Source organism: Grammomys surdaster, unplaced genomic scaffold (assembly GCF_004785775.1).
Source record: "Grammomys surdaster isolate TR1022 unplaced genomic scaffold, NIH_TR_1.0 318, whole genome shotgun sequence".
In the NCBI taxonomy this organism is placed as follows: domain Eukaryota; kingdom Metazoa; phylum Chordata; class Mammalia; order Rodentia; family Muridae; genus Grammomys; species Grammomys surdaster.
Genome location: NW_021604737.1, coordinates 345,981 through 362,793, shown reverse-complemented (window position 1 = coordinate 362,793; position 16,813 = coordinate 345,981). Strand labels below are relative to the sequence as shown.

Below are 16,813 nucleotides of genomic sequence, written 5' to 3'. Positions count from 1 at the left end.
CAGATTTTTTTACTACACCCAATGAATTTACAAATCCTGAGGTAAAGACTGTTTACACAATAGTCTTAAAAGATTTCTTGAGAGCAGAGTGCAGAGAAATTGTAGTGTAACTTTAGTTTTTTCAAACCTTATTTTTAATGATGGTTCTTTTTTTGGGGGGGGGGGGTTTGGTTTTTCGAGACAGGGTTTCTCTGTGTAGCCCTGGCTGTCCTGGAACTCACTCTGTAGACCAGGCTAGCCTCGAACTCTCGAACTTAGAAATCCGCCTGCCTCTGCCTCCCAAGTGCTGGGATTAAAGGCGTGCGCCACTACCGCCTGGCTTAATGATGGTTCTTAAACACTTTAACCTCCCTGTTAGCCCACCACTCACCTGAGGTAGTGGGAAAGAAAGGATATGGGGGAAGTGGACCTGTTTAGAAAGGTTCTTTGGAGCAACTCCTGTCTGTGTTGTCTGAAAATCTGCAGTTCAGTTCACAGGTTAGCAGCAGTGGCTCGGACCCACTTGCAAACACCTCACAGATACACCAGCAGTCCAGTTTGGTAGAGTCAGGTTAGCAGCAGCGGTGACACAACTGGAACAGACAGCCAGGTCTCGGCCTTGGTACATGTCAGCAGGAAGAACTGGGAGGGACACCAAGAGAAGTTCTTGGTTGTGCCTCTCTCAGGGAAGAAAAGATCAGTGAAGATGTGAGACCCACAAGTGTTGCACAGCTAATTGTACCAGCAAGCCAAGCTCTGTCTCTGTCACTCTAAAGTCATATTTATACCCTCCAAACATCACATGTCCTCCACGAGTCTTGCCTTAGCACATGTCTTACCTCAACATGTGCATCCAATCAGCCTGAGTCCATGGAAGCAGCAAGAACCTGCAGTGTTGGGCGGTGGTGGCGCACGCCTTTAATCCCAGCACTCATGAGGCAAAGGTAGGCGGATTTCTGAGTTCGAGGCCAGCCTGGTCTACAGAGTGAGTTTCAGGACAGCCAGGGCTATACAGAGAGACCCTGTCTCGAAAAACCAAAAAAAAAAAAAAAAAAAAAAAAAGAACCTGCAGTGTACCACCAGAATTTTTTTATGCGTTTCTTTCTATGGAGTCCCAACGAATGTAGCTCAACTACACAATGTAACACACAGTACATGTGTGTTGTTAGCAAAGAATCCTCATCACGTGTCCTTTCATGTGCTTGCTTTAGCAGAACATCCTTTCTCCTGTGGCCATTTCAGCTTAACGTTCCTTCACATGTTTGCTCCAGCAAAACACCATCCAACCAACTTTTTAAAGAACGCTTAATTTTCCATTTCATCATGGTGATAAAAGATTTTCAAGAATGGAAACTTGGAAAGCTTTAGCAATAAGAGACTTTGGGATCATTTGCTTGTGTGGTAGCAGAAGTTGTTACAGTCTTTGAGAATTTGGAACTCAACCATGCATTTTGCCTTGAGCTGTGTACTAGGGCAAAGCTGTTTGCAGCAAGACTTTAATAAAATCTCTGAGTCCATGGAAAAAATTGAATCCAAGGAGAAAGAGTCTCGAAACGAACTCCATGCCATAGGGAAGATACCAGTAAGCTCCTAGAGAGAGCTGAGAGACAGAGAGCAGTGTAGCCATTAAGGACAAGAAGGAACCAACAGAAACTCCACCCAAAGGAGGGATTTAGTATCTTAGAGACCCTGAGGGCACAGAGATGCTGCAGGCTTAGTAAACGGAGAGTTGCCCAAGTGGTGGGGCCCCAGAGTGCAGAGCAGGGAGAGTCCCACATGATGGGAGGCCTGGAAGGTGTGGCAGACTCCAGGAAGCCACAGAGAGGAGACTTCCCAAGTAGGCCAGGAGAGATGGGTGGTTAAGAGATGGTGAGGGGAAGAGCAGCTGAATAGGTGGACTCTAGATTTAGAATCAAATACGATGGGACCAGCCAAAAGAAATGTTCCACATACACCTTAGGAGAGTCAGATCAGTAGCTTGGTTTGGAGAAGCCTAGTCCTTTGGAAGGGAGCTCATTTATGCCCATTCTGTGGTTTTGGCACCAGATGAATGAAAACATAAAAGGAAAGGAAAGCATGACCACTCCCAAAGTGTGGAGAAGATTCTTATTGTAGATATAAGGGAGAAAGCAGGCAGAGGGAAAAGTCCAGGCTGGACATGGCCAGCTGACTAAACCAGACCATGAAAGGAGAGATGTGGAGGGATAGGATCCTGCTGGGGGAAGGAAAGCAGAAGCCCAGCCCCTGGGAGGAGCCACAGGTCCTGGGGGATGCTGGGAGACCTGGCAAGCATTCTTTTAATAGGCACCTCAGTGACTTGTCCCAGGTTTTTTCTTTTTCTTTTTCTTTTTTGGTTTTTTGAGACAGGGTTTCTCTGTGTAGCTCTGGCTGTCCTGGAACTCACTCTGTAGACCAGGCTGGCCTCGAACTCAGAAATCCGCCTTCCTCTGCCTCCCAAGTGCTGGGATTAAAGGCGTGCGCCACCACCGCCTGGCCTTGTCCCAGTTTTTGAGACTTAATATTATCTAGAAATAGGAGGCAGAGCACGAAGTGGTAATGGTGTGAGAGTTTTAAACCTCAAAGCCCACTCCCAGTGACACTTCCTCCAACAAGGCTACAGCTCCTAATCCTTCCTGTCTTACTTAGGGTTTTTTTTTTTTTAATTCTTTTTTTTTTTTAAGTCTTTTTTTTTTTTTTTTTTTTTAAAGATTTATTTATTTATTATATATGAATACACTGTAGCTGTCTTCAGACACACCAGAAGAGGGCATCAGATCTCATTACAGATGGTTGTGAGCCACCATGTGGTTGCTGGGATTTGAACTCAGGACCTCTGGAAGTGCAGTCAGTGCTCTTAACCACTGAGCCATCTCTCCAGCCCCCTTACTTAGGGTTTCTATTGCTGTGAAGAGACACTATGACCAAGGCAACTCTTACAAAGAAAGCCATTTAATTGGGGCTAGCTTACAGTTGCAGAGGTTTAGTCCATTATTATCATGGCAGGAAACATGGTGGTGTGCTGGCAAACATGGTGCTGGAGAAGGAGTAGAGAGTTCTACATCTTGATCCACCACCAGCAGCAGAAGTGAATGTGACACTACATAGAACTTAAGCAACTGAGACCTCAAAGCCCACCTCAGAGTGACACTCTTCCTCCAATAAAGCCACACCTACCCAACAAGGCCACACCTCCTAATAGTACCACTCCCTATGGGTCAAACATTCAAACACATGAATCTACAAAAGCCATTCTCATTAAAACCAGTGCATGCGCGCGCACACACACACACAGAGGGTGAGAGGAGAAGAGATGCTATGATGACAGGCATTACTTTGTATGCTGACTAAAAAAGTAAGTTAATCTCTATTGCTAAGCCCTTCTAATAAATTATTTCCTTTACTTTTTACAGTAACCCTGTGGAGTGTGGGTATGTTATTAACTGGGTTTATTGACTGGATTGACTGTGACAGAGTGAGAAAAGAGGGTGTTAACCAAATACCAGGATGTGCATCTGTGTGCCACACCTATGCCCAGTACCCACAGAGGTTGGAAGAGGATATTGCGTACCTGGAACAGGAGTTACAGATGGTTATGAGCTGCCATGTGTGTGCTAGGAATCAAACCCAGGTCCATTAGAAAAGCAGCTGGTGCTCTTAACCACTGAGCCATCTCTCCAGGCCATTGTTATGTTCTTAGATGGACATGCCATATAAGAAACTACGTCCAAATATCTAGGAAAGATACAAGGTGGGTGTTTGATGAAATAAATGTTCATCCTAAGTAAATGCATCTTCCAGCTCAACATGATAGTCTACATTTACCTATCATCTACCCTTGCACAAAAAACACTAGTAAAATCAAATGTTTGGATATAATTGGAAACACTGAACAATAAAGAGAAATAAAAGATGGAAGCTTAATTGGGTTTTCATTAGCTATCTAAAGTGAAAGAGAGATCATCGCTATTTTGTAAACAGATTGGAACAAATTCTAAGAATTTCCATTAAAGATGATTATGGTGGAATAATCCCATGTAAACCCTTAGAGGCTCTGTAGGTTCCGCTTAATGGGTGCATCAGGGAGAAAGAAACTCTAGACTAGGGTCAAAGTTGGGTCTTCATCATGCAGGCGCTCCAGAGAGGGAAAGGTGTCCCCAGTCTAAGGACTGGACACAAAAACAGGGCAAATGCCAGCAACACAGAGGGTAAATCTGTAGCTGATTGTTTTCTTGAGAAAATGTATCTGTACTGTAAAAAACAATTACAAAAAGCATTTGTTTCAGTATTACTAGAACAAATATTAAATAGAAGAGATCAATATTGAATATTGAAATTAATATCAGGATTTGGGGGCTGGGGACATGGCTCAGTGGTTAAGAGCCCTTTAAGGACCCAGGTTCAGTTCTTAGCACCTATGTGGTGGCTCACAGCCATCTGTAACTCCAGTTCCTGGGGATCTAGTGCCCTCTTCAGGCTTCCATTGACATTGCATGCACACAGTGCATAGATATTGCAGATATGAATGCAGGTAAAATACCCATACATATAAAATGATAAAATAAATATTAGAATGTCATGAACTATAGAACAAACAGATGGGAGATATAACAGGATGCTCAAGAAAAGAAAGATTTAAAATAGAGAGGTGGGGGGAAAGTCAGCCAGGTATGGTTGAAGCATACGTTTAATCCCAGCACTCAGGAGGCAGTCAGGCAGATCTGAGTTCAAGGCCATCCTGGTCTACAAAGCAAGTTCCAGAACACCCAGGACTATTATACAGAGAAACCTCTCTCTAAATAAATAAATAATGAAAATAAATAAATTTTAAAAGTCAAAAATAATAGAAGAAAATGCCCCAGTGATGGGGTGAGGGGTTCTTCAAATTGAAAGATTCCACAGAATGCTGAGTGATTTTAAGAAAGACTTACCTGTAGATAATCTTTTACAAAAATTTATATATTTCAAGTTAAAGAAGATTCTAGAAGATTTTAGAAAAAATATTACCCTGGTGTGATGGTGTATACAGCCTGGAAAACTGAGGTGGGAACCTGTGCTTTCACAAGTATGAAACTAGTGTTAGGGGAGGGATGAAGAAGGCAGGCAGGTGCACAACCCAGGAGTACAGCCTGCATCGCCCTCAACAGTCATTGGGATCACTGAGTCACTGAGCACTGGTTTGTACCCTGTAAGAACTAAGTTTTCTCCTCACCGTATGTTAAATGAGCAAAGGGCAGAGCGCCATCATGAGGTTTTCATAGATGGTTGCAGTGTGCTATTACCATAGTTACCACCTCTGCATCCACTCTTGCCCTCTCCACTCCCACTGGTCCTCTCCTGACATTGTCCCTTTGTCCCCTTGTCTTTTATTAGACAGAGTCTCTCTCTGTAGACCACAATGACCTGGAACTTGCTGTGTAGACCAGGCTGGCTTGAAATTCACAGAGATCCACCTGCCTCTGCCTCTGAATGCTGGGATCAAAAGTATGTGCCAACACTCCCAGCCTTTATGTCTTGTTAAAAAGAAATTTACATTCTGCATTGGAGAGAGAAATAAAAGTTATAATAGAGGACCAATGAAACATAAATAGGAAAAAAGGAAAGAGAAAAACACAGATTGAAGAAAAGTAACAGATTTAACTCAAGTTCAGTTACAAACTACTAGAAAACAGCCACACAGGGGATGTGGGAGACAGACAGCCCTGGCTGAGGCAGTGAGGAAGGGCTCTGAGTTCTCCTGTGAGGTGAAACTAGGCCTTCAGACTCTCAAACACTAGGCTGAGAGTATATTTGCCTCATAATATTTTCCTCAAGAAGTGTTGAAGCTTTGTTTTGTGTCCAATAATCCTAAGCGTAGTACAGAGGTACATGTGTGTCAGGCTATTGAAGCAGTACTTGCTCATGTGAATGGAGCATAGGTGTCTGTCAGAGATGAGTGGGTGGCGGTACCAAAATAAAGTGGATGTAGAATTCCTTTAAATAACAGTAGCTTAGTGGTCATGAGCCGCTTTCATCCTTATCCTACACTGTTTTATTTCTTCACCACTTTAAAAGATGACCTTGCTGGATTTAACAGTCTTACTCTTGGGACTTGAAATATATCATTCCAACTGACCATAGTAGCATATGCTGTAATCCTAGCACTTGGGAGATTGAGACAGGAGGATAGCCACAAATTTGAGGCCTGCTTGGGCCACATGGTGAATTCAAGGTAAGTCTGCACTGTATAGAGACCCTGTCTCAGAACACACACACACACACACACACACACACACACACACACACACACACACAAGGGGGAGCAGTAAACAGTATTTTTTCCTTTATTGATACTTTGATGCCCAACATTTTGTCGTCCTTGACCTCCATCCCTAACATTTATTCTTTTGTCTGACTTAGTGGTTTGTTGGTGATACTTTCTACTGTATTTTTATTGGGATTATATGAGGTTTTTGTTTCCATGTTTGCTGGGTTTGGTTTGGATTTTGAAATTCTCCATTCCATGCTTGACTTCTCATCAGGTTACTGCTGCTCCCACACACGGCTGCTTTTTAGCCAGGCCTATGAATTAGACATTCAGTTCTTTGTCATCTCAGCTGTTTCAGTCTCTTGTGTTGAGCAGCTGTGACCCTGTGGTAGAAACAGCCTTTCCTTGTCATGATCCCTGTGCCTCTGAGTATTGACCTGCATCCTTTCCACTCTCAGGCTCCGTCTCCAGTCCCCCAGAAATTGGAGGAAGCCAGCTGCCCTAAGAGAGTATGATGGGCTTTCCGCTCCACTCCTTCCCACCCTAGTTGCCAGCTGTCCCTTACTGTCCAGTGTCAGTTCTGTCTGTCTGTGCCTTTTAGTTGTCTTGTCACCTTTGTGGGTCCTAACTGTTTCTACCTCTTTCTCTTCTCAGAATAAAATCTGACCTTTGTCACCCGACTCTTTCTTCACAGTGTTTCCAAGATGGAGCTTCTGTGCTCCTTACCTGCACAGTTCCTCTCCACGTCCTAGCTTTAATGGTTACTATGTAAATTGCAGGCCTTTTGCCTAAGTTTATAAATGCACAACAATGAATTTTCTGTAGTGTAGTGAACCTTCTAATGATAAGCACTGGAGTTTAAGTCTGACCTTTGAACTCTGGCATTCACCCTTTCTTCTCTGGTTACTGGTTCCTTTTACCATAGAATCTGGCAGAATACTTGTGTGTGTTGAACAGCAGTCTGCTGAGCAGTCCTTGCTGTCCGCTACACTTGGGTTACTTGTAGCCTATGGTAATTGTGACAGTGAACATGAGAGTAGGCTGAGTCATGGTTCTGGCTCTGTTCCTGGATTATGTAAGAGCAGACAAGACATTGACTTTATCTGGGTGTGCTTCCTCACTGAGAGTAACATGTTCTTACTTGATCATATAATCTGTGATGCTGCCATCTAATCTAAATTGTTAAGTTCAGATATCTTAAATTTTATGAGAAAGATACATGTTATTCTACTCAGCTCTTGCCAAATTCTATAAGAATATGTAAAAAATAAACACACACACATATACACACACACACATACGGAGGGAGGGAGGGAGGGAGGGAGGGAGGGAGGGAGGGAGAGAGAGAGAGAGAGAGAGAGAGAGAGAGAGAGAGAGAGAGATTTCTCATCCCTAAATTTATAAATTTAAAGAGTTTATAATTTTTGGCTTAACTTTGCAAACTTTTAGTCCAGGGAAGACATGAAACTCCATATTAGACATAGTAGATATTAAAGCGTGAAGGATGACTTTGTTTTTAAAGTGTAATAACAAGGAGTACCTACTTGGTATACACAAGGTCATAGGCTGGATCCCCAGCACCACATAAAGTCAGATGTGTCTTACACAACTGTAATCTCAGCACACAGAGATAGGGATAGGAGTTGAAGATCACCCTTGGGCTATAGTTACGATGTGAACTGTCCCCTTTCCCTGCATGTTTAAACACCTGGTCCCAGCTGGCGGTGCTGTTAGCTGGCAGTGCTGTTAGCTGGCAGTCCTGTTAGCTGGGGGTGCTGTGGAACCTTTAGGACGTGGAGCCTTGATGGAGAAGTAGGACACTGGGCAAGTCCTAGGGCTCTATAGCCTGGCCCCACTTCCTGTTCATTCTGTGCATCCTGACTGTGGAGGTGACCACCACCTTGGGATTGCAGTTGTACAGGACCACACAGGTTATACAGTGGTGGGGTTTAAACTGGGGCTTGCAGAGCATTCTAGCAACTGAGCTGTATCCCAAGCCCTGGGCCCAGCTTTCATGTTCACACTGTTGATTGAGTTGGTGAAAGCTGACATTCCATGTCTTACACACACACACACACACACACACACACACACACGTGCGCATTCCTACGTATCTGTGCTGCCAAAGCCTTGGAATCTTTGCTGTCCTTGTTTCTGTTAGTGGAGGGGAGTTTGGAACTTGGTTTGCTCAGTGGGTGGTTCTCATTACTTTTTATCTTTTCAGGGGTAAAAAGGCTGTGAGAACATCAACATGTGACATTAAAAAAATCACAGCGCTAATACAGAGCTTTCATTCCAGGGAATTAGCAGAATCTCACAATGCTATAATCCGTGAGAAGAGTAAACTTGTATGACCTCTGTTTCCCCAGGTATGTGTAACCCTCGGAATTACAGCGACACACCCCCCACATCAAAGAGCACAGTGGAGGAGCTGCACGAGCCCATCCCTTCCCTGTTCAGGGCTCTGACAGAGGGCGACACCCAGCTGAACTGGAACATCGTCTCCTTCCCTGTGGCAGAGGAGCTGTCACACCATGAAAATCTAGTCTCCTTTTTAGAAACTGTGAACCAGCCACACCACCAAAATGTGTCTGTTCCCAGCAACAATGTTCACACCCCTTTTCCCAGCGACAAAGGTACCTGTTCCACTCTGGTGTCCCTGTGCTTAGAACTTACTAGTTCTGCTGGGCGGTGGTGGCGCGTGCCTTTAATTCCAGCACTTGGGAGGCAGAGGCAGGCAGATTTCTGAGTTCAGCCTGGTCTACAGAGTGAGTTCCAGGACAGCCAGGACTATACAGAGAAACCCTGTCTCGGAGGGGAAAAAAAAAAGAACTTCCTAGTTCTGGTGTTTATTTGAGTCAGACTTTTAACTATTTTTTATTACATGGCACATGTGTTTGCTGTCACATGTCTGTCATGGTGCCCCATGAAGTCTGGTGTTTGCATATGATGCCAAGATCATCGGTTAACTTGTTTTTATTTTGTTATTGTGTCTGAGTGTGCTTCCAAGTGTGGGCACACACCATCACATTTGTGGAGGTAACAGGACAACTTGGTTCTGTCTGTTCTGCCCCTCCACTGTGGATTCTGGAATCAAACTCAGGTTGGGTTTGTACAGCGAAGAGCTTTTACCTTCTCAGCCAACTTGCTGCCCATCAGCTAAAATCTTATAAGACATCTCATTTCTAGGTATAGACTATGCAGGCAGTTGTCAGTGGACATGATTGTGATCACAGAAGAGACAAATGAATGATCTCTACTGATCTGAGTAATTGTGTCAAAGATCACTTACTAGTGAGAATGGATCATGTCATAGTTTTGGAGTATAAACAGTATACAGTGTTGATATAAAGTCTTCGATGTTTTTCAATACAGTTTTATAGTAGAAGAATAATATATTTATTAAAATATAATTGATGTGGCTTTTGTTTTAGGTTTTTGAGATAAGATCCCAAATGCAGATCAGGCTGACCTAGAACTTGTGGCAGTCCTCCTTGCAGGTCTACATGGGACTACAGCTGTACCCTATACCTGACTTGCAGCTGTGTTTTACAACATTGATGAATTATGCACAGATGCTGTCATTTGAACTCCTTTCATAATTTGGCTATTTTTTTGTGCCCTTCATTATAATCTGACCAGTATAAAATAGAACTTTGCATGTTAAAAATAAAAGCAGAACAGCTTTTGTTAAATGACAGTATGACTTCTTACCTGCTTTCAGGCTAAGTTGCTTTACAAATCAAATGCTAGGCTTCCAGAAACACGGGAAATATGCAAATGTCATGATAAATGCTTTGTTTCTATTTTTTCACACCAAAATATAATGAGCATCATAGATACATATTGATTCATAAGTTTTGCTCAAAGGTTTCTTAAATCATGACAGCTTTTCAAACCAGTTTTTGGAAACACAAAACAGAGCTAAAGTTTTCCTTGGTGCCTCTTCCCCCTCTTGGCATTTATATATAGCTCAGTTTGCAGTTTGTTTTTAACTGATAGATTTACTTGTTCTACCTAGCTCCTTGGACTCTCTGAGTACTCTTTGAGTCTGTAATGGCTAACCCATAGTAGGTTTTCAGGAAATACATATTGATAACATTAGATGAAATGAATTTAGTGGGTTCTAGTTGTGACTTGCTTGTTGCCAGTCCTTCTGGCCCCATTGCTCTGTGCTTCGCCATGCCCCAGGTTTACTCACTTCTAAAACACAAGGGTTGCTTGTTATCTGTGTGTGTGTGCATGGTAAGGGACAGACACTGTGCCACAGCACATCTGCAAAGCCTTGTGGAGTGGATCTAGGATCAAATTCAGTACAGAATGCTTATGTGGCAAGTGCTTTACTCACTGAACCAGCCCAGTTGCTTTTTCCTTTGTTTCTTTCTTTGAAGCTGTTTTGAAGCCATATTTGAATTCATTGTGTAGCCCAGGTTAGCTTTGAACTCATGATTCTTCTGCCCCATCCAAGTGTTGGGAAAACATACCTGTGCCACGGTGCCTGAGCCTTTGCCCCATTCCCATGGATACTGTACTCATCTCCAAGGCTTCCATCCTTCAGTGCCTGGAAGCTTTGCTTGTCATTCCTCATAACACAACCTTTTTTTTACTAAGCCCTTCCCTCTGTTCATTAGTTTTCTAAGTTGCCCTATAAAAACAACTTAGTCAGACAAGGTGCCACATGCATGTAATCCCAGGATCAGAAAGCTGAAGCAGGAACCAGTCTTGGCTGCATAAGCAAGAGACCCTGTGTCCAGAACAACAGCACATGCTTCTCCATCCTCAAGAAAACCCATAACTGCACTCTCTGTTAATGATTTATTCTCTTTAGTTTATTTCATGTTATATTATGTCTTAGCTAGGCAGCCACATGGGATTCACAACCTGCAAAGTTAAAAATGTGACTGTCCTGTTGGAGAGCAGACCTAGAAAGCCTCATTAGTAACATCTTGTACTTGCTAGTGTATTGGTAATCACTTTGCAACATTTGAATTACTTGCTTTAGTACAGATTCTTAATATGACCTTAGGACAGTATTTTTCAATCTTCTTTGGACTAGAGAAGTATGTCTTTGGGGAAATGTCAGTTTAGGAATCAGTCATGTTGCTTCGTGGATGCTTGTTACACCAGATATTCTAACCTCATGTCTTTGCTGCCTTTGTCTAAAGTCTGTCAACATCTGTCAACAAATGAAGATCTTTTTTCCCTCATTTTTTGTCCCATGCTGATCAGCAATAAGAGAGGTAGAAAGTAACTGCAAGTGAGTGGCAGAGCTCTTCTTGTCTCAACTGAGATCTCCGTTTTTATTTCAGAGCACATGTGCACTGTGGTTTACTTTGATGACTGCATGTCCATACACCAGTGTAAGATATCCTGTGAGTCCATGGGAGCATCCAAATATCGCTGGTTTCATAATGCCTGCTGTGAGTGCATCGGTCCAGAGTGCATCGACTATGGTAGTAAAACTGTCAAGTGTATGAACTGCATGTTTTAAAGAGGGAGAAGAAATGCAAACCAAAGCAGTTTAGTTACTAGGAGGACATGCAGACTGCTCAGTAAGTCATGAAATGTGCAGAAATCATGGGTCTAGTATGCTAGGAGTGTGTTAAATTATATTATTGTAACTGTGCTTTTTATGTTTGATGCCTATTAGCATATGTCTTTTCCATTGGAGTCAGTAGAACTTTAGTCATGTGAGAATCATGGTTCCAAGAAGTCCTGGAAAGACCTGACATTCTAACAGAAGGTGCTGTCTTCTTCCAGCTTTCCATACACTTTTTTGTTTAAAACATGATCGCACAAGCCTGATCCATGTGTGGTTCTCACCTGCCAGCTCTAGGACAGCAGGTCCCTCTAGTCATACCTCTCTTAATTGTGCCTTGTCTGGCTGTTCTGTTTTATATGAGTAAATATTGCAGTTTATAATTCTAACAACTCACATTCAAACCACACTAAAAGCTTAATTTCACACCATTTTACATTGACTTTAGAAAGTAAATGTTTACTATATTTTACAACAAAAAAGTTTTACCAAGGGCCAGCGATCTGACTCAGTGGATACAGGTGCTTGCTACCAAGCCTGATACCTGAGTTTGATCCCCAGAGCCCATATAGTGGAAGAAAAGAGCCAGCTCCTGTATTTGTGCACACACACAAATAAGTAAATGTTTTAAAAAAAAGTGTAAACCTCTTACATGGTGAAATCTAAATCTTCAATGTAGCGCTCAGCTGACAGTGGTTTCGACATTACATCCCCTCCCCGCCCGTAGTGCTGATACAGTGATGTACAGAGTCATCACTATTTGTCAGTCTAGTAGCGTTGCCTCTACAAAGCTTCATGGCATACCTTTGAAACATCATCAAATGCACTGTGAGGATCTAGGTGAGAAGTAGCCAGGTAACAGAAGCGGGGCTGTAGATGTTGTCCCATCAGGCTCTGTGCAGAGCACCAGGTAGCGGTAGCAGCTGTGCACAGCTTTCCAGGTATACAGCATAGCTGAACGTGAGACTGACCAGGAGAGGGGCTGGCTCAGCACCAGCAACAGCAGGGTCTCCAGCACGTGTGAGAAGGGAGAAGGTTGAAGAAGGATGTACAGATATGGACAGAGAAGGGCAAAAATGTTGGAAACTTCTAAGTAGGGTCCACCTTAAAACCATTTATAGTCACTGGTTTTGTTCCTTTGTAATATTACATTTGTTTCTGGATATCTGAATCTAAATAAGTATCATATTTTAAGAAGGTATATTTCTGAAATTACAGGGGGAAACCTGTTTCATATGTTTATTCCTAGCATACTACAGAACTATCTAGTTAGCTTCTTATATAGCGTTTCCATAGAGATGAGCTTCCATACTACATGCCCTTCATAGTAATAAAATCCTCACCTTCAAGCACGAATCTAAAACAAATATTATAATACACAGACTCAGTTTTACACAGTTGCTATTTTTTCTAGAGCATATCTGAATTCAAAGTAACTTTTTAGGAATAATCTTTATATGGCTACATATTTTAGTACATAAAATAGAAAATGTTCTTAAACACATTTTGTATCCTTATTTGAAAAGTAGTTAGTTACGAGATCATTTCTGGTATCATAGCTATCCATTATAAACCATGCTCTTTCCAATAGCTGACAAATACTCAAGGTATTCCAGCCTTCTAAGAAGCCAACTTAGAATGTAGATGTATGTGATTATTAAACATCAAGGTGTGCTCTCACTTTTACCTAGAGTTCTTCTCTTTAAAGGTGCCTTGGAAACATTTCAGCTCCTACCTTCTTAGCTCCCACAGGGCTGTGGGTTTTCTTGAAATCAGGAGGAGTTTTGAAGGACCACAGCTAGCTGCTCCATTTCAGCTGCTGATTCTCATGAAAGTTTATACTATGATGAAAGAATGCTTTGATGGTTTCTGGCAGTATGTCTCGAGTTTTCTTTGTTTGTTTGTTTGCTTGTTTTGTTGTTGCTATCATGGTTTTGTTTGAGATAGGATCTCTCTGTGGAGCCTTGGCTGGCCTGGAATTTGCTATGTAGACCAGGCTGGCTATCCTCATGTTTTCTTAATGAGGGCCATAAACATTATTAAAATATATCACCATCTTTTTAAAACTTTTCATTATTAAAATTTAAACTATAGTGTATCTTTTTTACCCTATACATTTTCTATGAACAATCTTTTAAACCATTTGCTTTAACATTTTTATTGCCCTGTTTTTCCCATTAGAAATGATCCCCACTGAGATAAATTGTATATTCATATTTTGTGTGTTTCTCCTGATTTGCCAAGGCCTTGAAGAACTAGTACCCATTACCTGACAGGTTTGCACTCCCACCACAGAGAGGCCGAACAAGATGATCAGAGGATCAAAGCCAGCCCAGGGTCCATAGCAAGTCACTGCCTCAGAAAGCACAAGTCCTGTGCTCAGTGTTTTGAGCAGTGTTTTTTTTCCTAAATTGAAATAAAATATTTTAGAAGCTAGTGGTCTCACTGAGTCTAGACCTTCCACACCATTGTAGCAATTACACTCCCTTATTGAAGATTTTGTAATGGTTTATGTTTCCTTCTCAATAAAAAATGATCTTAGCTGGGCAGTGGTGGCTCACGCCTTTAATCCCAGCACTTGGGAAGCAGAGGCAGGTGGATTTCTGAGATTGAGACCAGTCTGATCTACAGAGTGAATTCCAGGACAGCCTGGGCTATACAGAGAAACCCTGTCTTGAAAAACAAACAAACAAAAAATGATCTTGTTTTCTTATAGCCGGATCCAAAAACGCTAGATTTTAAGGGCTGAGGTTGAAGCCTGGTGATGAGGTTCTCACCCATCATGGGGCTCTCGCCTGTCACAGTGCAACCCCAGGTCCACCCTCAGGTCCACCCTGAGTACCAACAAGAGACAAACACTAGCTTGTGAATCAGAGGTTGTCATTAAACTTATTATGTACATACTTCCCTATAGCAAGACATGGGCTTATGGACAGGTTTTTCTCATAACATTTATGAGAAAACAATGTTTTCCCCATAATATTTAATTAGGACTTAGTTTATTCATAATTAAGGTACAAAAGCAAAACAAATTCAAGTAAAATGTACTGTTTGTTTACACAGGGTGCTATGAAAGGGGTCACACCAAAGTATAACTTGTGAAGTTTCAGAAGATAACATTGTTATTAGTATATTTGAACAAATATTTGTAATTTTAAAAAAGCATCAAAATAGAAAAGAAGAAAGTAAAACTCTGACAAATGAGATGCTGAGGATGGGCTACAGGTTAAAGGTCTGTACTTAGCATCTTTTAAAAACTTTAAAGACTTTGTTCATTTCCAAGAGTCTATGTTGATTGCATTTAACATGACTGACAACTTATATATGTAATTGTATACATTTCCATTGATTGTCTCTGTAGTAAAAAAAAAAAAAAGTATTTTAATAAAAAATAGAAATGACTGTGAGTTGTGTTTTTTATTAATTTCAGTAGAGAACACTGACTGTGGTGTTAACACTTTTCCCTTACAGGATGTCCCCACAGAGTCTGCTAGACTGGCTCATACAAGTGTGAAACAAATGTTTTACCTTTCTGCTGCTTCAGGGCCATGACAGCAGCTGCCTTACAGAGTGATCTAGCTGGCACACCTGACAGGTGTGTCATGTGACAGGCAGCCATGAGTGTGGCCCAGCACATTTGTAGGTGCTGATGTTGTATTGCAGTGCCAAAGACTGAACAGTCCTCCTGATTGGAGTTGGAAAGACGAAAGGGGTGTGGGAAGGTGACTTTCCTAGCTCTCCCTTAGCAGTGTACTGTCATGTGTTTCACTGTCGTATTGCTGTGAAGAGACACCACAACCAAGGCAGCTTATGAAGAAAGCACTTAATTGAAGGCCCAATTTACAGTTCTGAGGTTAGCCCCTGGTCATCATGGTGGGGATGGGGCAGTGGGTAGGCAGGCATGGTGCTGGAGCAGTAGCTGAGTGTTGATTCACAGACTTAGCACATCAGATGTCATGATAGAAACACCTTCAGGCCTTGAAGTCCAACACATAGCAACACCACCTACCAAAACAGGAGCAAAGACCTAGCCCACCTGCCAAAGCAGGATCGAAGGCTGTGTCAGTGGACCCAGGATGTGATGGACAAGGCCTCGAGTGAAATTCCTATACATACTAACCCTGTAGTTTTGCTTCTGTAGTTCTGCTTCTTGCTAACTGAAATGTGCCAACCAGGATATGGGTTTTTGTGAATAAAAAATAAAAAGGCCTGGGCTGCATAGTTTAAACAAGTTCCCTGTGCAGCCACAGGCCAACAGTAAAGACTTTGTATTTGGTTTTAGGACTGTCCAAGTGGTGGTCTCTGGTGGGTTTACCTCAAAACAGCAACACGTTGGTGTGGGCTTTTGAAACTTTAAAATCCACCCCCAGCGTCACACCTCCAATAATACCACAACTCCTAATCCTTTCTAAGTAGTCCCTCAACTGGGAACCAAACATTCAGGTATATGAGCCCACGAAGGCCATTCTCATTCAAACCACCACACATAGTAAAATCTATGCCACGTCAGAGAACAAATGAGTGTCGTGAATTGGTGTGTAGAGGATGTTGTACTGAAGAGAAAAGATGAGCAGATGAGGCTGGGAGTTAGAGATTGAGGAAAGACAGGATCCTTGTTAGGAAAGTTGTTACAGTCTGAGTTCAAGGCCAGCATGGTCTACATAGCAAGCTCCATGATAAGACAAGATAGGTTATATTTTTTTAAACCAATTACATAGTAATTAGGCATATTTGTCAAGTACAGTGTGACCTTTCAGTGTGACATGTATACAGTGTGTAATGATCACACACGTACACGTCTGTCACCTCATTGATCTTTTGTGTCATGAGTATTAACGAAAACTGTACTAACTACTTCTTTAAATTCTGTTAGTTCTTGCCAACATCGATTCTCCTGCTGAGCTATGGAAAACTAGCAGTGAGCCCCATCTACCTGTGCCAGCAGTGAGCCCCACCCACCTGTACTGTTACACACCTTGATGGTCCTCTCGTGCTTTTGAACCCCTTGCTTCCCAGCCTCTGGAGACACAGCTCCAGCTCCAATCCGCTGC

At 42.2% G+C, this 16,813-nt stretch overlaps 1 protein-coding gene across 1 annotated transcript in view; it reads left to right on the top strand.

Moving 5' to 3' along the window:
* The window catches only part of Twsg1 (twisted gastrulation BMP signaling modulator 1), a 36,954-nt gene extending 21,823 nt beyond the window's left edge, over positions 1-15,131 (top strand). Inside the window, exons 4-5 of the mRNA XM_028777969.1 lie at positions 8,593-8,859; positions 11,533-15,131. Coding sequence (XP_028633802.1) covers positions 8,593-8,859; positions 11,533-11,714 — 449 coding nt within the window. The 3' untranslated portion in view covers positions 11,715-15,131. The remainder of the gene's footprint in view (positions 1-8,592; positions 8,860-11,532) is intronic.
* The last annotated feature ends 1,682 nt before the right edge of the window (positions 15,132-16,813 follow it).